Below are 22,567 nucleotides of genomic sequence, written 5' to 3' on the forward strand. Positions count from 1 at the left end.
TCTCTCTCTCTCTCTCTCTCTCAGTGTTTATATAGACTGCAGAGCAGCTCTCTCCAGCTCACTCTCCATTCAGCTGCAGCTCACGGCACATGCTGGAGCACTGCCAACAGATTGCTCAGCATTTAACAAGGACCAGCCGCGAGAGAGAGAGAGAGAGAGAGAGAGAGAGAGAAAGTGAGGTATTCCATTTGTTCTCACTTTAGTTAGATCTTACTCTCAAACCTGAAACTCAACCCAAATACGGACAGACAGACACACCACATACAGCCGGCATGTCAGTGTGGAGGATTCTCCAGGCCGTTTGCCTGGTGCGCTCGGTGAGCATGGTGGTCCTCCAGCCCCCAAATTATGATGATGACATTGAGGTGAGCTACTTAGACTCCTACTACAATGAGATCGGCGAGGGAGAGCCTAATGGTGAGTTCATGGGACAGCAAACTACTAAAGCTCAAACATATCACTGCTGTCGGAAGAAAACCTCCTATCTCCAATTTTTGTCGTTTTCAGTTTTTGACATATTCAAATATACCCAATGTTCTTTACATTGTGTATAAATTTCATGATGAATGGACCAAAAGAAACGGCCCAAAAAGACTTGGAAAAAAGTCTGGTTCCATTGACTTACATTAAAAGTAAAGTAAGTTTTTTCCTTCTCCTGTAAAGTTACCATTTTGGAGATACGAGGTTTTCGCCTGACAACAGCGATATGCTGTAACCTGTGACCTCTAACTTAAAGAAACAATACAAGCTTTTCATTCCAGTCTCTATCTGCTCCATCTACAGCTTATAGCTTATAATAATGGGCAATAGGTTTCCTGTACTTTGATAAGAACAGAAAACCTGTGGAAATACACTCATAATAGAAGCTAATGGGCAGATGCTGAAGTGTGCTAATCAACTCAATTATCACCTTAAAATAACAATTCAGTCATCAGGATGTAAACAAAGTCAGACAGGCTTGATGTGAAATGGTTCCTTGTATAGAAACATGACTTCTTTATTGGAACCAGGGGTCGCCATGTGTACAAGTCAAATACATTTTTATTTACTATCCAAAACCACCAGTGAACCTTCTGAGTTTTTGGTAAAACAGTGTTAAATACGAAAAAAATGTATGTTTTCTTTTCGTACTATGTTTCCTATCAACAACTTGCAATGAATGAATTTTCAGACATTTCAAGACCTTACAGACACCAGGCAGCCAGGGATTCACAACTATTAGTCAAAGCTTTAATTTAGAGGCATCTTAGAGGCTGCTTTAAACTCTACAGACGTCTGGTTCCTATCACCACCACTGTAAACAATTCTGACTAGGTAAGGTTCTCGAGAACGGAGCATGACTTTGTTCACGTCTTAACTATTTATTTATGCTGAGAAAATTTTGAATCAGTGGAATTTCCCTTTAATCTGCACAGACTAACATCTCGTTTATGCATATTAGATTTTTGGACAGTGTGATGAGACTGAAAGTGTCAGTAGAGGCTGGTAGAATAAGAGAGCTGAGGTCACTTTGGAGAGAATTTAAATGATGGTGACGCTTTATTTTGAGTGGTCATTTTTAGAGGAAACGAACACTCAATGGACTCTCAGTAACATGCGAGGGTTAGGACGAGGCTTTGGGTTGAGGTTAAGGTTAGGGTTAAGATTAGGGTTAGGATTGGGGCCAGGGTGAGGGTTAGGATTAGGATTAGGCTTTGGGTTGAGGTTAAGGTTAGAGTTAGGATTAGGGTTAGGATTCTGTTTTGGGTTGAGGTTAAGGTTAGGAATAGGATTAGGCCAGGTTTAGGGCTAGGATTGGGGTCAGGCTGAGGGTTAGGTGTTGGGTAAGGTAGGTAAGGTTAGGTTTTGCATATTGGAAGTAACATTTTAACAAAACATCTACTTACTGTAAGTTACGTATCAACAGAACATCTACAGGATATTTACTTCACTGTATTCAGATGCTTCACTACTGCTACTGCACTGATATGTCACTGATTGTGTTACTGATACTTTATTAATCATCTACAAGAATCGTTCCTCAACGATTTTTGCAATTAATCCATTTCACATTCCAGAGACACAGTAAGCTCGACAGGTAGTGATCTGTTAAAGTACAAATCTGCATGTCTTACTGCTGATTACAGTGTTTACAGTTACTTATCTTTGCGGTGGTGGAGAATGTGACGCCTTTATAATAAGGGAGACTGTCCAGGAAAATGTTGGCGCTTAACCTACAGCTGGCTGCACACGCAGAGAGAAAAAGTCTTGCTTATGGTTTGTGATGATGTAAACGTGCAGGGGCCCTCAGCGGACACTGGGGACAAATCTCTCTCTGTATCTCTCTAACTCACAAACACGCACAGCCTGAAAACAAAAGACCTGGCAGACAGTTCCTGCCAAATGAGAGAGAGAAAGAGAGAGACACTTTGAATAGATTAACAGATCAATGCTTTGACACTTGCATAAAGGGGAACTGTGCCAAATTTTCAAAATTTGCACATAATTCAATCGTTAAACTGCAAAAAAAAAACATCCAAGTGGTTTGACACGAACTACTCCATTCTGAAACTTACTGAGAATTTTTCACAGTGGTGGTGATAGGAACCAGACGTCTGAAGAGCTTAGTGTTCCTAAAAGCTCCCTTGCAGATAGTTATTACATGAAAAGGTGAAGAATATGCTGCTCGATGCCGGAGACACTGTTTTATGAAAGTTCTGGGCTTTGGGTTTTGGACTAAAACATATTTTAAATCTATTGAATCCTTTGAAAAGGTTAAGGAGGTTAGAGACTTCATCAGAAAAATGTCTTACTCCACCCATTTGAGCTTAACACCAAAAGTCCCATTATAAATGGAGGTAGCCACTTCAATCCCTTCCATTCCAAACTTATTCAGTTATTAATCTTAAGGCTTACTGGAAATTACTGTGAATTATTATCAGTATGTTATCAGCAATTATTCAAAGTAAGTTACGGAGAGTACAAAATCAGTCTGGAACCATCCAAAGTTCATTAAAAGAGGAGTTCCACTGATATTTCCACTGACATTTACACATAATTCATTCACTAAGCTGTAAATAAAACCATTCAGAGTGGTTTGATGTGATTTATTATTCACTATTTGAGTTTAAAAACTTTCTATGAAGGAACTTTTAGAGGCATTAAACGCTTCGGATGTCTGGTTCCTATCACCACTTCTATGACTAGTTCACCAAGTTTCTACAGAATGGAGCTCTTCACAGCAAACAACTGTGAATGACACACAATTTGAAAAATGTCCCTTTAAGTTTAACGTCGAGGCCCAAAAACTAAATTAAACTAAATCCATAATAAGATAACATTGATCCAAATTCCATTCCGAATGTGTGTGCATGCTTAATTGGAAACTATCGCAGTGCATTCAACAGTAAACGCAGCAAAGAGCTTCTTTTACATAGTGATAGACAATATGGTAGCATATAACAAGCTCCAGTTCTACACGCTGGTCAATTTTACCATGGCCCAATGTGGACAAGCACATGGCCCGACTACTCTGCAGGCACATTTTAATGAATTGAAGAGTACAAACAAATACTTTTTGGGTTAGGACCGCCACTACTTTTTACCCAGCAAGACCTTGCATTGGTTTCCCCTTCCATACACATAAGTCTTTAAACGCTAAGGTAAATTTATGAGATAAGGAACTGACATCTGGACCTCAGAGTTTAAACCATGGTTTTTAACCCCACCTATGCCCTTCTCTACCCCTCAGTGGAGGCCCCCACCACCAATCCGCCCCCTCCCTGCTCTGCCCCAGAGTTCAGCAAGTGGGACAAGCTCTTCACCATGCTGGAGAACTCGCAGATGAAGGAGAACATGCTGCTGCAGTACTCAGACGACCTGATGAAGGTGGAGCTCCGCTCTCTGCGAGGGGAGGTGCTGCAGTTCGTGGCGCAGTACGGCGGCTCATGCGCAGCAGCCGTGGAGAGCGCCGCCCGCAGGGCCGGGTCGCACGCTGACCTCCGGCTGCAGCAGGCCCTAGAGCAGCTGAAGGTGGCAGCCACAGAGCAGCAGGAACATCAGGAAGAGGCACTGCGGCGGATCCACGAGGCTGTCCAGGAGCAGGCTGCGGGCCTGGAAAGGCTGGAGAGCAGCTGCCTTAACAACGCAGCAACATGGACGATGCATGGAAAAGAGATGACTGGACGGGCTAAGAGCTTCCAGACCAGACATGCCACCCCAGACGGGGGAGAGATGGACCAGGGTGCACTGGACATCTCTGCCGAACTGCAGAGTCTTCGGGAGCAGCTGGAGCTCTACGTGAGGGCCACGTCCAGCCGCGTGCTGCCCGCAGGTAAGGAAGCCGTTCATTTAAACTCAAGCCAGGTTGGGGACTAATTATATTTCTTCGTCTGCAAATCTGTAAACGTGCACCAATGTTTGCATAGGTATCAACCTACATTACATGACATTAACAGTGCACTAGGGGGTGGTGTTGCAGGTAACAAACTGGAAAATTGAATGAAATTGAGTTATGTTAAATTAAATGCTTTTTGCAGTGTTGCCAAATAGCCTTTGAATGATTAACCTTTGGAATGGGAGGCTTGTTTTGTGAAGCTGTGTTGAACCTGACAGGTTTTTACTAGGCTTTACTTTTGCGCAATGCAATTTCTGCATCTAATACCGAGAAAAACTCTCTAAATTCTCTACTAAAGAATCAAGACTCAACTTGCACAAAGCGACTTGTAAACATCTCTGCCATAAACCTGTTCTACGTGTGTCTACAACACAAAAACACTGATCAGCCATAACATTTAAACTTCCTCCTTATTCCTACACTCATTGTCCATTTTATCAGCTCCACTTACTATATAGGTGCACTTTGTAGTTCTACAGTTACAGACTGTAGTCCATCTGTTTCTCTGCATACTTTGTTACCCTGTTCTTCAGTGGTCAGGACCCCCATGGACCCTCACAGAGCAGGTACTATTTGGGTGGTGGATCATTCTCAGCACTGCCGTAACACTGACGTGGTGGTGGTGTGTTAGTGTGTGTTGCGCTGGTCTGAGTGGATCAGACACAGCAGTGCTGCTGGAGTTTTTAAACACCTCAGTGTCACTTCTGGACTGAGAATAGTCCACCAACCAAAAGTATCCAGCCAACAGCGTGCTGTGGGCAACATCCTGTGACCACTGATGAAGGACTAGAGGTCCATGGGGGTCCTGACCACTGAAGAACAGGGTGAAAGGGGGCTAACAAAGTATGCAGAGAAACAGATGGACTACAGTCTGTAATTGTAGAACTACAAAGTGCTCCTATATAGTAAGTGGAGCTGATAAAAACGACAAGTGTAAATTGGAAGAAGGAGGTGATTTTAGCATTATGGTCACAGAACCTTCGCAATAGTATAAAACAGCCTCATAAAATCATTGGAGAGTGGAATGTTGACTGTGTACATTATGTAGAGCGTGACTTTGTAAAAGGAAAACCTCCAAGATGAGTAATTTTGACAATGGGTAATGAAGGATACTGGTGATGTTGATGACAGTGAGAAGCAAATATTGAAACTGACCAAAAGAAGTCACAGTTCAATTCCAAAGACATCAGCACTGCCTGATTTGAGTTGGCCAAGACTTATTCTTGAGAAATATGAACGACTGGGATATGAATAAAAAGGATTGCTGAGGTGACAAATTTGGCCTCAGCACTGTAAATGTTTAACTGTACATTATGATTTATTTCTATCAGTGTAGAAACCTGCCAACCAAGAGCAAACACAGTTAATTACAGTTATACTGGATGTACACAAAGTCATCACCGTTTGGGGTCCCTCAAACTTTCATAAGCAATCACCACCAAAACTTATGCAGCGTCCAAGGTTATCATGTTTAGCATGCAGTGGCCTACATCGAGCTTCTCAGCCTGAATCTGTACAGTCCTTGTTCGGTGTCCAGTGAGCCAGATGCAGTTCCCAGCCGAGATCAGCCAGCAATGATTTAATCTGCGCGTGCCCGAGCAGTCTGCGTTATCCGGCCGAGGAAAGCTGGAACAAATGAGAAGCAGAAGGAGGCCTAATCATCTGCAGCCTGGGTGACCACACCAAAGCGGCTTGTTTGGAGGGGGATGGGAGGACCGAAAGAGAGGAGGCCCATTTCAGAACAGGCTAACTTTCCTCAGCCCTGAAGAGAGGATACTCAGGAGACTCACAAAGAAAATATTATGAGGTCTGAAAATATTATGAAATGGGTGAATCGCGAGCTGTCAAAACTGAACAATCAGCTGAAAAGCAAAGAGCCTGCAAAACTGGACTTTACAGCTCCAGAAAACCCCCTCTCCACCTCATTTGCATAAAAAAACTCACTATAGACACACAACTAATGACTATTATATAATCGATTAACCTGATGACTATTATTTGATTAATCTACTAGCATATCATGAATTCTTTGGTTCCTTTCCCTTTGCTACTATCATCACTCAAAGTTCATTCTTTTATGATGCAAAAAAAGCCATATCACCACCAAAGCTTGCTGCACTGTATTGCAATTCGAGCCATCATGGTTGCTCGATTAAAATAAATTTATCAATTAAATTAAATTACACTCTTGATGAATCAGCTTAGTACTTAGTTCACATTTGGAATCATAAACAGAGATTCTGCTGGTCATTTTAAACCCATGTTTGGCTAAAAATTCTCCCCAAGCGGAGCATTCAAGTCATTTTTGTGAGCATCACTGAAAGGGAGGAAACCCACACCAGCAGGATCTCACAAATGCATGTATATTTGTAGTTACACATCGCATGTAAATAAAATGAAATTAAAAGGTTTGATATTACAAATTGTGTGTATATGAAGAAACAGGTTTAGTTTAATTAAGTCTAAGCTGAACAGCTTGGCAGACACCTAACAGGCTGACAGACTCCTTCCATTACAGTCAAGGCTTTATTGAAATAAAACTGCAACAACAAATAGAGACTATGCAACTTGAACATCTGTTATAAGCATCATGAGCTTCAAATGTCTATGTATTAGAGGGCTGGCCTAGGTAGTATTGGGAAGTGAACACCACTGCTGGCTTGGAAAGAAAATACTGAAATTTTCCATAGAATTTCCACTGAAGCATTATTAGCAAATTAGCATTGTTATAGAAGTGGTATAAAAGTTACTTGCAAAGTCAGGATTATATAGCTGTAAATACTGCTATATAAAGATATGTGTGTCCATGAGAAGTTTACGAAATCAAAGCAGTATTAAAGATTTTTCAAGTAATCTAGCACTAACTGGCATTCTAGAGAGTTTGATGCAGCTTTTTATGCATTTTTGCTACATTGTTGTTACGTTATTGTGTGTTATTGTTTAGCGAAGCCCATTTTTATGGCCAGCTCTAAATGTAATCTGTCAGAATATACTAGAAAAATTATACTGCGCTACAGAAGTCGACAGCAAAAAAACATTTTTTTTTCGTAACTGATGCCACTGACCATCAACTGACCATCTAATCCTTGCCACCCCTGCATACATACTCAGACACACGTGCGTACGATTCTTCTTCGAATATGAGTGGAGATCTAAATAGTTGGCCTGGCTTCTTGTTTCAAATGTCTTTCTGTAACTCTGCCAACAGTGTACACACACAACTGACCATCTAACACAGATATTTACAAAGGGGTCTGGTCATTTTCTCCTAAACAAATGAGGTAATGAGCCACAAGGAGAAGGATTCCTCTTGATCTTTGGGTTTTCCCACCAAGGAGACAGGCGCAAATGTGACATTAGTTGCGGGAGGAGGAGGAGGATCTTCCCCTTTCAGCTGGAAAACAGCCACAATGACCTGCTGTTTACAGTATAAAAGTCGTTAATAAGATAAGCTGACATAAGCCTTCAAAAAAGGGAGGATTCATGCTTGATTACATCAGCATTTGACCTTTTAAAAGAGCAGATCGCTGCACTTTCTGCACACGGGACTGTTTATCAAGTGTGTTTAAATATATTTAATTCATGATCGAGTAGTTTTGGCAATGGCCAGGTCAGGCACAGAAAAGTCGGAATTTTCACAAATACCAGTGCTCACTCACTGGCATGGATCTCGCACATGAAATGAAAGAAATCCCTTTTTAACAGCGCATACATGAAGTGCAATTCGCATTACTTTCCATTAACTGCAAGCAGAGATGTTCACAAGTTGTTTTAGCGAACCTGAGTCCCAGGTTTTTGGTTTGTGAGTCTGTGTTGAGTCTCAGAATTTTTGTTTAGTCTCATTTTTAGCTGCAGATTTCGCACTGTTCAAAACAGGGTCATTCCGCACTTATAGCACTTCATTCTGTCCTTCAGACTGAAGGTTTTTCTGCCATGGAAGACTAGCTATTCAAAGCCGTATTGAACCTGATGCCACTGTGAGCTGCAGGAGAACAGCATTGCAGTAATAACTGCGCATGCCTGCAGTAAAAACGACAGGCAAACTCATTCACATAGGGTTGGAATCGAAAGCTTTAATTCTTTTACCGCATTTAGGCTGGCAGTCCAAATTGAATCACTTCTGTTTGTGTTTTACTCAAGTCTTAAATTTCACAAGTCTTTAAGCGAGTCCAGACTTGTTTATGTGGTTTCTGACTCCATATGACTACATATCACTGAATGCTGTCAACTGTAACAATGGACGAAAATACAGACAAAAATTCAAGAACTCTTCGGAATACTTTGAGATGGTAACTCGATGCAGGTTTGAAGCAAGCATGTGATTCATATTTGATCCCTTAAGTTCAGAGAGGGATTTGAATTTCCCAGGGTCAAAACTAACACTACAATTTTCTCTGTCACCACATCTAGGCTGCGACATGGCTCTCTTCTACCCTATGCGCTCTCCGAAGATCCACGCTGAGATCATCCCCCAGCGGTCCATGCAGACCCATGCCTTCACAGTATGCCTGTGGACCAAACCTACGCAAGTGCTCAACAAGACAGTGCTCTTCTCCTATGGCACTACCGGCAACCCACTGGAGCTGCAACTGCTGCTGAATGGCCAAAGTGCCCTCTTCACTGTCGGAGGGGAAGCCCACCTTGTGGAGGCCCGGGGGGCGGTGGAGGAGGGTCACTGGACGCACCTCTGTGGAACCTGGAGCTCAGAGCAAGGCCTCGCCTCCCTTTGGGTGCATGGCCAGAAGGCTGCGAGTTCTCCCGGGGTGGCCGAGGGCCACGAGCTGCCCCAAGGAGGGACCATAATCCTGGGCCAGGAATACTCTGTTGATGGCCTCGCAAAGAGATTCGGCTTCCAAGACACGTTCAACGCGGAAGCAGCTTTCACCGGGAAGATGACCGGGGTTAATGTGTGGGACCGCGTCCTGGGAGAAGACGAGATATCCCAGCAGGCAAGGGTGGATGGGAGAAGCTGCGGCAACCGTGGTAACCTGGTTGCATGGGGTGTGTCTCAGATTGTGACGAAAGGGGGCGTCGAATTGATCTACTAACTGACTGTGTTGTTCAAAACCCCCCAGTTTCTGTAATCTAGTTGTTCCCAATCCCGTTCGTGGAGTACCCCTACCCTGGTGGTTTTCCTGCTCCCGAACCAAATAATCAACTAATTACCAAGTCTTCCTGGGTTGAAGTGGAGGTGTTCGAGCAGGGAAACGCTAAAACGTTCAGGGAAGGGTTACTCTAGGACCAGGATTGCTATTCTCCAAGCATTCTCCTTGCAAGAAATCACACTATACTACAACTACACAGCAACAAGACTCTACTCCATTTAGATAAATGGAGTCTGCTCTCTTGGGGAGTCCATTAGAGTTTTTCCGAGGAATTATACAAGAACGCTGATGAAACCACAAGTACCAAAAAGCAAAGCAAGGAAAGAGAGGATGGAACAACATGCTTTTGTAATAAGGTGGACTATGTCTGAGCCAGCCAAGGTGGTGCCATGAGAGGGATGCTATTCTATCTTTACAAGACATTTTGCTAAAATATCAACCCTATCAACCTTTCCAAGCTGTGTTTTTCCGACTTATTATATTTATCAAAATGTTTACATTCACATCTGACAAAATTAATGTTGCGTAATCTTTTCGTCCTTTCGTGTTGTTTTTTTCTTTTGTCATTTATCTGGTGTTTTTTTTTTTGTTCTTAAGTACTATGCAAATGAATAATGCTATTAAGGAACTTTGATCTTGTTTTTGTTCTTATCATAACAAAGAACTTTGCTACATTTTGATAATGGAATCGTGTAAAATGTTTACAAAGTCCCTGGGGACTTTACCTGTTTCTGCTAATGTGACGAAATGTACCATACTGTAAATTGTTATTTTTTTTTTTTTTTATGCTAAGAAGTTGAAATGAACATATATTGTATATAGATCTTTGCTGTCTATTACTGAAGGTTTGAAAAGGTGGACTTTAATAAAGAAAACTATTATATATAGTATTTCAGGACTCTGGGGATATTTTCTTTAAGCCATCCCACGTTTTTGACTCCGTAATGTTCCACTGTCCACATTCCACTGTGCTAACATGTTGAGAATAGATGCTGGTTTGACATTAGTTTCTGCAGCTTGTCCAAAGGGAAAGATTAGCACACAGCATAAAAAACAGGTCCTAGATCAGCAGAAAGAAAAAAAACTGCCCCAAAACACAAGTCTTCCAGATGTCATTGCTTGGCCAATTTCATAAAGTAAGCGCAGGATTTGCGAATATTTTCCTAGCGAATATGTAGAGGCATCATCGATGGGGGGCGGGGGTGGGGGGGTGAATGGGGGTATGGGGAGTTTGTGGGGGAGCAGTCATACCAGGCCTGGCCCTTCAGGAGAACCACAGAGCAAATGACCAAGAATAAATAAATAACACTAATAAAATATATAAACTAACCATTATTGAAGATGTTGATGTAAGTATGGTGATATAAATGAGAGGCTGCCATACCACTGTCAAAAAAAAACAGTTGAGGACAGAAGAGAAACAGCAACACTAAAGAAAAAAACCCAAGAATGGCTCAGTTTTCAACTTTGGTTTCACCCACTTTTCTCTTTGAGCCAATTAAATAATATCAGCTTCAAACTCCAATGATCAAAATGGAAGCATCCATCAAAATTAGGGGCAGAGAGAGCTTCACAGAAGAGAACATGCCTGAGAGGGAGGATAAAGACAGCTCGGATGATGTGGAAATGAACAATGAAAACAAAATAAGAGGCAAAAAAAGAAAAAAAAACATTATTTGACATGAGGGGCACCCTAAACTTTTGCATACGACTGCAGGTCTTGAATTGGTCAGCACGTCCAGATGGATGCTGACAAGCAGGCTGCATTCTTAAAGGGATGTAACTCAAAATAAGCATGCCCAAAGGGGCCTTTGGGAGCCATGCTGGGGCCCTTGATGTCTCAACAAACTCCCTCGTTCCCCTTTTACCCACAGCGCTGCTGTACACAGAGGGGGTCCTGATCTCTTAACACACTCCAGACTTCTAGCAACACACCCACACTTCCTGCAACATAACTTAAGACGAATGCTTGTGCGTTCACATGGCCAAAGGCTCTCCCGGGGTTGAGACTGTAAAGGAAAAACATAACAGCTCAAGCTGAGTTACCTGAAGAACATGGAAACTTCTGAACTAAAGGAAAGCAGAGACATATGTGCTGGCCAGGGTAAGTGCTCAACATAATGGGGGATAAGCTAGGCCTAGAAGGAGATTTCCATGGCCTTCAAATCACTGTCTACTGATGGGTCATTTGCTTTTCCACCCGACTGCAAATGGGTCCCTCAATCAATCCTTTAATTGAATTAAAGCAGCCCTCATTTGAAGCAAACCTGCACCCCACCCTGACCTAATCTGAACTGCATTAGCTCAGCACAGAGGGGTCAGAGGGTCCCGATTCCCTATGCAGCTGAAGGAAGCTGGGTCTGGGTGGTGTTAATGAGTGAAAGAGGGAGAAAATGATATACAAACGTCCCCACAGGGGGTCAGAATGAGAGCTGGGACGAAAGGTACACCATTACGTCCGAAGTATCTTGTTAGCCATGATCACCACTAATTTGAGGCATATGCAGGGTCTGCAAAAGCCTCACGTGCTTTAATGAGTAATGTATATGCTCCGCTGCTTAATAAGTGAGGTAAGAGCATTCTAATGCAATTCTTTATGTTGAACTATAGCATGGGAATTTCTTCCACGTGCATGGGATTTGGGTGTTCTGGCTGACTGAAGCAAACTAGGCTCATTTCATGTACTAGCATCCTACTTAAATTACCCAGAGTTTTCTATGGTGAGCATATACTGATGTGCCAAAACATTGTGAACCTGCCTAATATGCTGTTGGACCTCCAAGTGCGGTCAAAACAGCTCCGCCCCACCAAGACATGGACAAGACAAGACCTCTGAAGGTGCCCTGTGGTATCTGGCAAGAATAGGTACTGTAAGTTGCAAGGTGAAGCTGCCATGGATTGGACTTCTTTTTCTAGACCATCTATAGATGCTCGATGAGATTGAGATCCAGGGAATTTGGAGGCCAGAGCAACACCTTGACCTCTTCATTATGTCCCTCAAACCATTAGCGGAAAAAGTGTGCAGTATAGCAGGCACATGATCCTGCTGAAAGAGGGGAACACCACTGCCATGAAGGGGTATACCTGGTCGGCAACGATGGTAGTTAGGTAGGTGGCATGTGTCAAACTGATGTTCACACAAATGCCTGGACCCAGTACTTCCAGGGGGAATGTATACACACAGTGTATTTGAACCTTGTTGTGTATGGGGTTGCGTAGCCTCAGGCTGGTCTGAGTGCCAATGCTAACCCTTGTGAATTATCAAAGGTGCCCTCAATAGGCATGCACAAGTTGGAACTGGACCTTGAAGAAATGGAAGGAGGTCGCCATGTCTGATAAGCCTCGATTCCTTTTGCGGCCGGGTACCGTTTACCTGGGGAAGTGATGGCACCAGGATGCACTGTGGAAAGAAGACAAGTCGGTGGTGGGAGTGGGGTGTTCTGGGCAAGGTTCTGCTAAGAAGTACTGGGTCCAGGCATTTGTGTGAACATGTGCCACCTACGTACCTACCTAGCTCTTCTGTCAGTTCTGGCGCAGTGGCCTTGGCTGCCTTCCCACATTGATGAGCCTTGGGCGCCCGACACCCTGTCACCAGTGTTCATGACTCAACAGTAGAAAAAGGACTGGGGAAAAGTGGCATCCAGGGAAGCGTGGCAAATCAAGTCAAGTCAAGAGTCAAATATGCAATAAATTAAGTAAAACGGGGGAAACTGTCACGGCACTGTACTTAAAACTTGCCTAATACAGAATTCATTTCATTTTTTTATTCCAAACTTCAGACACCTCATTTGAATACTCAATCCCAGGATGAGGTCTAAAGTCTGCATATCTGAATAATGATGTCACTTCTTAACAGAAAGAAGAAAGACAGATGACCAGAAGAAAATGCAATGAGAAACAGAGTGAGAGCAGTACAGTGGATTTGGACAGAAAAAGAGAGATGGAGTCAAAGATTTGAGTGAACGTTAAAGCAATACATTCCTCAAACAATTAAGGCTATCTGTTTTCTATCAGCAGTGCAGCTTGAAATCAGGCCAGCATTTGTGCTTATGCTTGTATAGCCTTTCCTCTCTGACTGCATGTTACAACACCTCACCGGTACCTAATGGAGTCCAGGAGACAATATACAGGGCACAAGGCACAGCATGCAGATCCCAACACCAGCACTTCAATGCAAATTGTTGTGCTTTTTCACGGCCAATCAACAACAGTTCGGCCTTCGGTTTCGAGAAACAGGGCAACTGTTGATTGGAGGTCACCATGACGGTTTCACAACTGGGCATTATGTAAGGTGCTCTTGGCCGAGTTTGTCATTCATGAAGGCCAGATTGGTGTAAATACTTTTTCTTTAAGCTTCTGACTAGAGACGGAGGGAAACTTACCAACTCTAATTTCTTTACTTTGGTGGTGATTAGAACCAGGAGTCAGTTTACAACACAAATATATATTTTATTTTCTATCCAAAAGGTCAGATGAACTTAATGTGTCTTCTTTGTTTTTATATGTATTCATAATGGTAAAAAAGTGGTAAATTTGCCTACAGGGTACTTCTGATTAAAGGAACCGGAAATGTGCGGTTACTCTGAACTGCATGGCACTGCAAAACCAAGCCAGAGCTGCTTTCCCAAACCAGCCACTGGTAAAAAGTGCCTTTCAATGCATGTTGTACATTTTCCATACTGTGAACTTGGGACCATCTGAGTAAAATGAAAAGCTAATAAATAAAATAAAATAAAAATTATTAAAAACTATTATACCCTGGTTTCATACGTCTACACACTCTTTTATAATGGGGGCTGGAGCTGAGTTCAGAGATGACAAATCATTGTTCAAAATTATGTCCAAAGATAAGCAGCATACACTTGCCATCAATGAAATTAATTCTGATCAATACCTAATAAAAATCAGCTACTCCTTCAGCTGTTCCTGATGTTTTTCGTGACTGCATCCTCCTGGTGTATCTATGGTCCATTAGGAGCTGATAAAACATCAGCCATGATAATACCACTCATCAACTAAAGAACACTGTACATACTGTGAAGCATGGTGGTGGGAGCATCATGTTTTGGAGCTGCTTCTCTTCAGCTGGGACAGATGCTATAATGACTTCCTCCCAACATGAAGATATTTGCCACACAACGTGTGGGTCTCTGTCAGGAAGTTGCAGATGAAGATGAATTTCCACTTCCAACATAATAATGATCCAACTCTCAAATCCAAGTCAACCGAAGAATGGTTGCAATTTTGCAAGAGCTTGAGCTATTGTTGGTAACACTTTCTATGAATGTCACCTTTGTAAGCATCTATAAACGCATTCATAACATGTTATAATGCATTCATAAGGCATTATAAACATGGCTATAAATATTTATGAAAATGCATTACACGTTATAGCCATGTTTATTGTGCATTATGAATTGTTAACATAATGCATTATAAGTACTGTTCATAACAAATTATAAGAGCTCACAAGTTGTATTTGTCCGCTCTAAGTAAAGTGAAGCGTACTGTACTAAAGCCTCCTCCAGTGTTTAGAGTGAGGCTTCAAGTTGAAGTATTTACTGAAGGATTTACTGAAACACTAAAACATACATAATAAAGCACATTACAGGCTTCAAATGTCAGAGTTTAAACTAGTGCTGCCATCAGTGTTTTACCCAATGTGGGAAAGTTAATGTACACCACCGTTAGCTTGGTATTTGTCTTTACTTTATGCTTTCCAAGCTGGGACTGACTTCTTTGGCACTGACAGTATAACATGTTATTAACACTATTTATAATGCATTATATTAACAATTCATAATGTATAATAAACATGGCTATAAATGTAATTCAGTGTAATTCTTTTTTAAAAAAAATTATAACCATGTTTATAATGCCTTATGAAGGCATTATAACATGTTATAAATGTGTTTATAGATGCTTACAAATGCGACATTCATAGAAAGTGTTACCCTATTTTTCATAAGGCACTGTAAGTCCAGGTGTGATGGCTTTATTAAAGACTCATTTAGAAAGACTTACTGCTGTAATAAATAAAAGGTTATTCAACAAATTATTAGTAATATTATTTGCATCCAGGGTACTGCAATTTCAAAGATTTGCCATCTTAAAACTGTAATAAAACATTGTTCCAGACATCAGGCAGCATATGTTTAAAAATTTCATGCTATATTTTTCTGTGATGTAGCTTTTAGAGCCATTAAACTCTTCGGATGTCCAGTTCCCATCACCAAAAAAATGAATTTGGCCATGATTCATTGCAGAATTGTGCTTTAAAGCTTTATCTCTTTATCTTTATGTCTATCTTAAAGCAATCATCCAGCAAAATGATTCAGCTAGTAAATCTAAAAAAAATACATTTTCTTTCGGGATTCATTTACTTTACAACATTCTGCATGTGCCTCTCTACCATTAAAAACACATTATAGGCCAAAATCTTCACAAAACCCAGACATCAGGCAGCATATTCATAACCATAACTCTTTAGACAGCTGGATCCTAGCACCACCAATGTGAACAATTCTGACTCAGTACATTTCTCCAGAACAGAGCATTTCACATCAAATTACTCTGCATGTTTTTGTGTATATTTCAACCATTTAAATTGTCCTTTAGTAAAAAAATAGTGAAAAAAATTAGTGAAATTCCCTTTTAACAACTTGACCGTTTTCACTGATTTAATTCAAGGGTGTGAGTTAAGCATGTCATTTGAAAGGTGTTAAATAGTGGGATGTAAGCTTCCATTACTTGTTGGCTACATTAGCCTCGAAGTTCCAGCACAAAACTAAAGAAGCAAATGTCAGAATTCAAACATATCTTGGCGGATTAACTAGTTTTGGTGCAAGGGGAAAAATGTGCACATTGATTTTTGGCCAAACCATCACTTTTACAATCTGTAGGCTTTCCTTGAACAAACGCATTGGCAAGGCACATTTCCACACTCCCAGCACAGCCCAGTTAGTACTCACTGGCTTGGTACCGCCTCATTTGTTAAACAAACAAATGTCTGGGGTGTTTGATGCCTTTTCTCACATGGGGTGGAAACAGGAAAGCAATGTCAAGGGGAGGAGGCGGGGGGGGGCTTTCTCTGCTATAGATTAACTTCTAACAGCCCTCATTAGCCCAGTTTGGGAAAGCAGCTTTGTCTTGCCTTTGCAGTGCCATGCAGTTCAGAGGAACCACACACTTCCAGCTCCCTTTTATCAGAGGAACCCTGCAGGCAAACTGTCCGTCATCCAGGCCTGTTAAACGACAGTCCCTAATGAGCGCCGCTAAAGGGACTTTGGACAGAGATTTCTCCAGTGAGTGCTTAAGAACTGCCTTCACTACAATACAGTTCTTAGAAGTGGAGCAACAGATGGGTCAAGGCTTCACAAAGTTCTTGCTTCAGCAGCCAAGATACTTTGTCACTAGATCACATTTTGAAAAAGCAATACTCAGCGGTTTTAAAAGAAAAGCAAAACAATGATAAAACTGGAAATTGCCTTAAAACACTCATGAGATTATGTCCTTGAAGGAAACTGCCAACATTTCTTTCAAGAAACTTTTTTAGACAGTTTTTACTTTTAACCATATTGACCTCAACACTGTAAACAAATCAGGCATGACATTATGACCACCTCCTTGTTTCTACGCTCACTGTCCATTTTATCAGCTCCACTTACTATATAGGTGCACTTTGTAGTTCTACAGTTACAGACTGTAGTCCATCTGTTTCTCTGATACTTTGTTAGCCCCCTTTTACCCTGTTCTTCAGTGGTCAGGACCCCCATGGACCCTCACAGAGCAGGTACTCTTTGGGTGGTGGATCATTCTCAGCACTGCAGTAACACTGACGTGGTGGTGGTGTGTTAGTGTGTGTTGTGCTGGTACGAGTGGATCAGACACAGCAGTGCTGCAGAGTTGTGTCCACTCACTATCCACTCTATTAGACACTCCTACCTTGTCAGTCCACCTTGTAGATGTAAAGTCAGAGACGATAGCTCATCTGCTGCTGCACAGTTTGTGTTGGTCATCCTCTAGTCCTTCATCAGTGGTCACAGGACGCTGCCCACAGGACGCTGATGGCTGGATATTTTTGGTTGGTGGACTATTCTCAGTCCAGCAGTGACACTGAGGTGTTTAAAAACTCCAGCAGCACTGCTGTGTCTGATCCACTCGTACCAGCGCAACACACACTAACACACCACCACCACGTCAGTGTTACTGCAGTGCTGAGAATGATCCACCACCCAAATAGTACCTGCTCTGTGAGGGTCCATGGGGGTCCTGACCACTGAAGAACAGGGTAAAAGGGGGCTAACAAAGTATGCAGAGAAACAGATGGACTACAGTCTGTAATTGTAGAACTACAAAGTGCTCCTATATAGTAAGTGGAGCTGATAAAATGGACAGTGAGCGTAGAAAAAAGGAGGTGGTCATAATGTTACGCCTGATCTGCGTAAGTGTTATTACTTTGAAATGGAAGCTTCTAGGAGCAACAACAGCAGTAGACCACACAAACTCACAGAGTGGAGCCACTGAGTGCTGCAGTAAAAATGGCCTATCCTCTGTTGTACCACTAATGAAACAACCTGCAAAAACAGCACAAGAACTGTGCATCCCGACCTCATGAAATGGGTTTCCATGGGCGAGCAGCTGTACAGAGGCCTAAGATCACTATGCGCTATGCCAAGCATCGGCAAGAGTGATGTAAAGCACGCCACCACTGGACTGTGGAGCAGAGGAAATGTTCTTTGGAGTGATGGAATCATCTGGCAGGCTGATGGACAAATCTAAGTATAGTGGTTGACAGGAGAACGCTACCTACCTGAATGCATTGTGCTAATAGTACAGTTCGGTGGAGGAGGGATATTGGCCTGGGGCTGTTTTTCAGGGTTTGGGCCCCTTAGTTCCAGTGAAGAGTGATGTTAATGCTACATTTTAGACAATTATATGCTTCCAACTTTGTGGCAGCAGTTTGGGGAAGACCCTTTCCTGTTCAAGCATGACTGAGCCACTGTGCATAAAGCGGGATCCATAAAGACATAGCTTGAGTTTGGCCTGCACAGAGCCCTGACCTCAACCCCGTTGAACACCTTTGGGATGAAGTGGAATGTCAATTGTGAGCCAGGCTCTTCACCAACATCAGTGCCTGACCTCACAAGTGCTCTTTTAACTGAACAGTCATAATTTTCTATAGACACACTCGAAATCTTGTGTAAAGCCTTCCCAGAAAAGTGGCCACAAATGGAAAGGGCAAGCAAATGGATATTAAAGCCAATGGTTTTGAAATGGGCTCATACAAGAGTGATGGTCAGGTGTCCACATACTTCTGGCCATATAATGTACTTGTAGGTGCTTATTATTAATCACCAGGCTTTCTGTTTATTGTTGCCTTTGGAAAAATCAATAATGTTATAATAACATGAGCTCTATGGAGCTGCGCTTATTTAGGGCTGGAGGAATCATGCACATGCAATACTCCTCTGTACTTAATTTTCCTACTGCATTTGAAGGAGGTCTTGCTCAATGCAATAAACACCCAGCTGAGGTCATTATCTCGCAGAAGAAACAATCCGTCCAGGTGTTCCTCTGTTTACACAGCTGAGAGCAGAGGGTGAGAGTGTATATAAATCGTTCACTCTTAAATATAATTCAATACAGACTCATTAAAATACATCTCACTGCGGGAAGAGTGAATACAGTGAAACTGCAGGCTTAAATTTTCAGGCAAACAAAAACTTTGAGGGGACTTTTGCAGATTAATATCAGTTGCGCTGGTAACAGAGTCCTCTTATTCAAGGAACTGTGTGGAAAACAAGTGCAGTAAGTGGTTAAATTGTGTGATGTGGGGTGTTTTTTTTCTTTTTTAATAACCACAAAGAATATTTTTCATGTATAGCAATAATAATAAAGATAACAGAAACTACGATAATACAATTTAAAAACAGCACTGTACCAAAAAAGTTGTAGTTCTACAAATACAGACTGGAGTCCATGTGTTTCTCTGCTGCACAGTTTGTGTTGGTCATCCTCTAGTCCTTCATCAGTGGTCACAGGACGCTGTTGGCTGGATATTTGTGGTTGGTGGACTATTCTCAGTCCAGCAGTGGCACTGAGGTGTTTAAACACTCCAGCAGCACTGCTGTGTCTGATCCACTCAGACCAGCACAACACACACTAACACACCACCACCACATCAGTGTTACTGCAGTGCTGAGAATGATCCACCACCCAAATAGTACCTGCTCTGTGAGGGTCCATGGGGGTCCTGACCACTGAAGAACAGGGTCAAAGGGGGCTAACAAAGTATGCAGAGAAACAGATGGACTACAGTCTGTAACTGTAGAACTACAAAGTGCACCTATATAGTAAGTGGAGCTGATAAAATGGACAATGGTCATATGGTCATAATGTTATGCCTGATCAGTGTATGTAAATGTCCTCTGTTTTTTGTGACATCACAGAAACAATGAATTCAAAACAGGCAGCTTATTTTCCATCTTCGGACTGTATGAGTGAGTGAACAGCATATTTTGAAATGTAAGCAACGTTTATATGTAATACCAAACTGTTATTCAAAAAATTAAAAATAAATGAGGAACATCTGGTTTTCCATGATATGGGCCCTTTAAGGAAGCAACAAATAGACCTAAACTATGTCTGAAAACCTGCACCTACTGTCTCTACTGAGTCACTTCACCAATCACTGAGTCACTTGATTTCACAGAGTATGAAAAAAGGCTTGAACAATATTCATGACCTATTTAAATGGACAAAAAAGTCCAAACTGGATTTAATAAAACATGGCCTGTTGTGGACCTCTTTGCTGGCTCTGCTGTATGTGGGGTGGGAGCGCAGAACTCTGACCGCAGGTTTCCTGCTCCACTTGTGGCTGCGGTGGGTTATGACCATGGAAACCAAACAGTCATTCGCAACTGTCATTAAAAGGCCCTTTAAAACACTCTTTGAAAGGCTTTCCCAATTATCATAAAGTGCACAATGCAGAAACGAGCTGACTCAGAGAGAATGGCACTGATTTCATCACACTCTTTCCATCCTTTCACCCAATCTGCTGTTTCACACAGCTACCAAGAGAAAATAATGCACCCCCTTTGTGCCAAGAAGTAACAGTGGTCTGAGGAAATGTAATGGCTTGGACATACATGCCTTTAAAAGCTGTATTGTTACCCAATCATTTGAGGCTCACAACCCATAGAAGCCAAGAGTTGTTATTACTATTTTTCCATATCATTTAGATGTAATATACAGCACTGTGCAAAACGCAGAGATCACCTATTATGTAATTCCCAGTCAAAATGACAAGTACAAATAATTTATTTATCAATATCAGCAAAAAAAGAAATATAAATATAATATCAAAATTCAACGTTTAGGCCCAATCCCATTTCTTATTTTCACCCCTACCCCTTGTTTTTGAGTATCACCTTGCCACTTGCAACTGAGCTACAAGGGACAGTGGTTAAATTGTCCCCTAATAAATGGGACCCTCAAATAAAAAGAGCATTACTTCATTAACAGCTACTAGCGCTGCTCTGTAGGCGACCCTGCCAGTCTGCAGTGACAGCAGAGGAGGGTAAAGTTCAACTCCTCACTGCTGGGCTTTAGTTACATTTAGGACATCATATGCCTTCAAAGAGGGGGCAATTATTTATTATCGCCCACCCCTAATTCTTCAGGGATATGAAGCTGAAGTCGTTTCTCGTTCGAATTTTCCCGTTCCACCTTAAATGGAGCACCAGTTACATTCTGGGGCTTCAGGCATCAGAACTGCTGGACTATTTATGGTGGAACGGGAAAGTTAGTTGGCTAGCTACCGAGACATCAGCACACTATTAGAGATTTTTTATGTTTGTTATGAAGAAAAGGGCCATAATACACTGAAACAACGTTAAACTATCATAATCCAGTAGTTATCGTATTCTTTCACAGAGAAAATTCTCACATTTGTGTTCTGAGAAGATATTAAATAAATGTGACTGTCTGACTTTTGCACAGTGCTGTAAGCGCATAATCAATTACTTAGTTGAATAATGAATTACATTTACATTCAACTTACTTTCTGTATCAACAGGTGGGTCAGGCCTGCATTTTCAACTTTTTTGTACATTGTAATGTGATAAAATGACAAAAACAAGGCAAAAATATAAAGGACTTTTTTCTATTTATAAAACACCACACTAGACACAAACAATAACTTTTCATCAGATTCAAATCATAACAAACTATCTCCTTTTCTACTTGCAAACACAGTTGTGGTATGGAGTGAAAATTAAAGTTCGCACTTTTGTTGAGTTACGAGAGATAAATAATTCATATGAAATGTTTTTGGCATCACTGGGTATAATGTGACTTCTAAAGGTTAATAACCAGGTCAAGACATTATCGTTTTGTGCCTGTATATAAAAATGAATTAATGCATTCCCTTAAGGTTTCCCCAAAGGCTTCAGTATTCCTCTGGTAGCCTCATTTGACCCTTCTTTGACCCTACCTCCCAGCACGCTGAGGGTGATGGCCTTCGTGTGTTGGACGAGGAGCTCAGCCTTGGCGATGGCAGCCAGCGACAGGTAACTGGACATGTTCCGGCTCAGTTCCCGGTTCCCCTGCTGCAGGAAGCGCACCGCCACCGGAACCGCAAGGGCCATCACTGGAGCCCGGTTATAGTTCTGCAGAGAATAACAGGTGGACATTTACCCCTTTTACCCTGATTGCAGCCGATTAGATGCTTAGTGTCTGAAGTCTGGTACTTTACTCCACTGAAACTACGAGGCTAATGTAACTATTCTCAAATACACTTCATTAAATGGTTTCTGATGCTGTTAAAATGTGAAAAAAAAATATGTAACATAGCTAAACACAGTGGTAGAAGCCACGCTGAAGCCTGTATTTTGTCCACACTTTTGTCCATTTTTGTAGGTAATGAAGCACCATACAGTGTCAGACAGCATATAAGTAAGTCTACTAGAGATTACTGAACAACTTGATGTGGCCTGAGGCAAATTTTTGGTGCTTTAGGCATGAAGTTCTGATACAATTGATGAGCATCCATTGCTCGGTCCAATCCCTTTTCTTATTTTTACCT

General features: G+C 41.8%; 2 protein-coding genes across 2 annotated transcripts in view; one reads left to right on the forward strand and one right to left on the reverse strand.

Annotated features, from left to right (window-relative positions):
* veph1 (ventricular zone expressed PH domain-containing 1) overlaps positions 1-22,567 on the reverse strand; it is a 166,450-nt gene that overhangs the window by 111,728 nt on the left and 32,155 nt on the right. The window contains exon 4 of the mRNA XM_036585135.1: positions 21,977-22,151. Within this exon, the coding sequence (XP_036441028.1) occupies positions 21,977-22,151 (175 nt within the window). The remainder of the gene's footprint in view (positions 1-21,976; positions 22,152-22,567) is intronic.
* ptx3a (pentraxin 3, long a) lies at positions 37-10,370 on the forward strand. Its single transcript, XM_036585136.1, has 3 exons — positions 37-417; positions 3,731-4,312; positions 8,786-10,370. Exons 1-3 carry the CDS (start codon positions 273-275, stop codon positions 9,421-9,423), a joined length of 1,365 nt encoding a protein of 454 aa, XP_036441029.1. The 5' UTR covers positions 37-272; the 3' UTR covers positions 9,424-10,370.

This window comes from Colossoma macropomum, unplaced genomic scaffold (genome assembly GCF_904425465.1).
Source record: "Colossoma macropomum unplaced genomic scaffold, Colossoma_macropomum, whole genome shotgun sequence".
NCBI classification, from domain to species: Eukaryota; Metazoa; Chordata; class Actinopteri; order Characiformes; family Serrasalmidae; genus Colossoma; species Colossoma macropomum.

Bases quoted from the DNA above. Each gene is read 5' to 3' on its own strand.
- ptx3a (XM_036585136.1), top strand. From the start codon at position 273: ATGTCAGTGTGGAGGATTCTCCAGGCCGTTTGCCTGGTGCGCTCGGTG. The intron at 418-3,730 runs GTGAGTTCATGG...TCTACCCCTCAG, and splicing joins CGGCGAGGGAGAGCCTAATG to TGGAGGCCCCCACCACCAAT. The intron at 4,313-8,785 runs GTAAGGAAGCCG...CACCACATCTAG, and splicing joins CAGCCGCGTGCTGCCCGCAG to GCTGCGACATGGCTCTCTTC.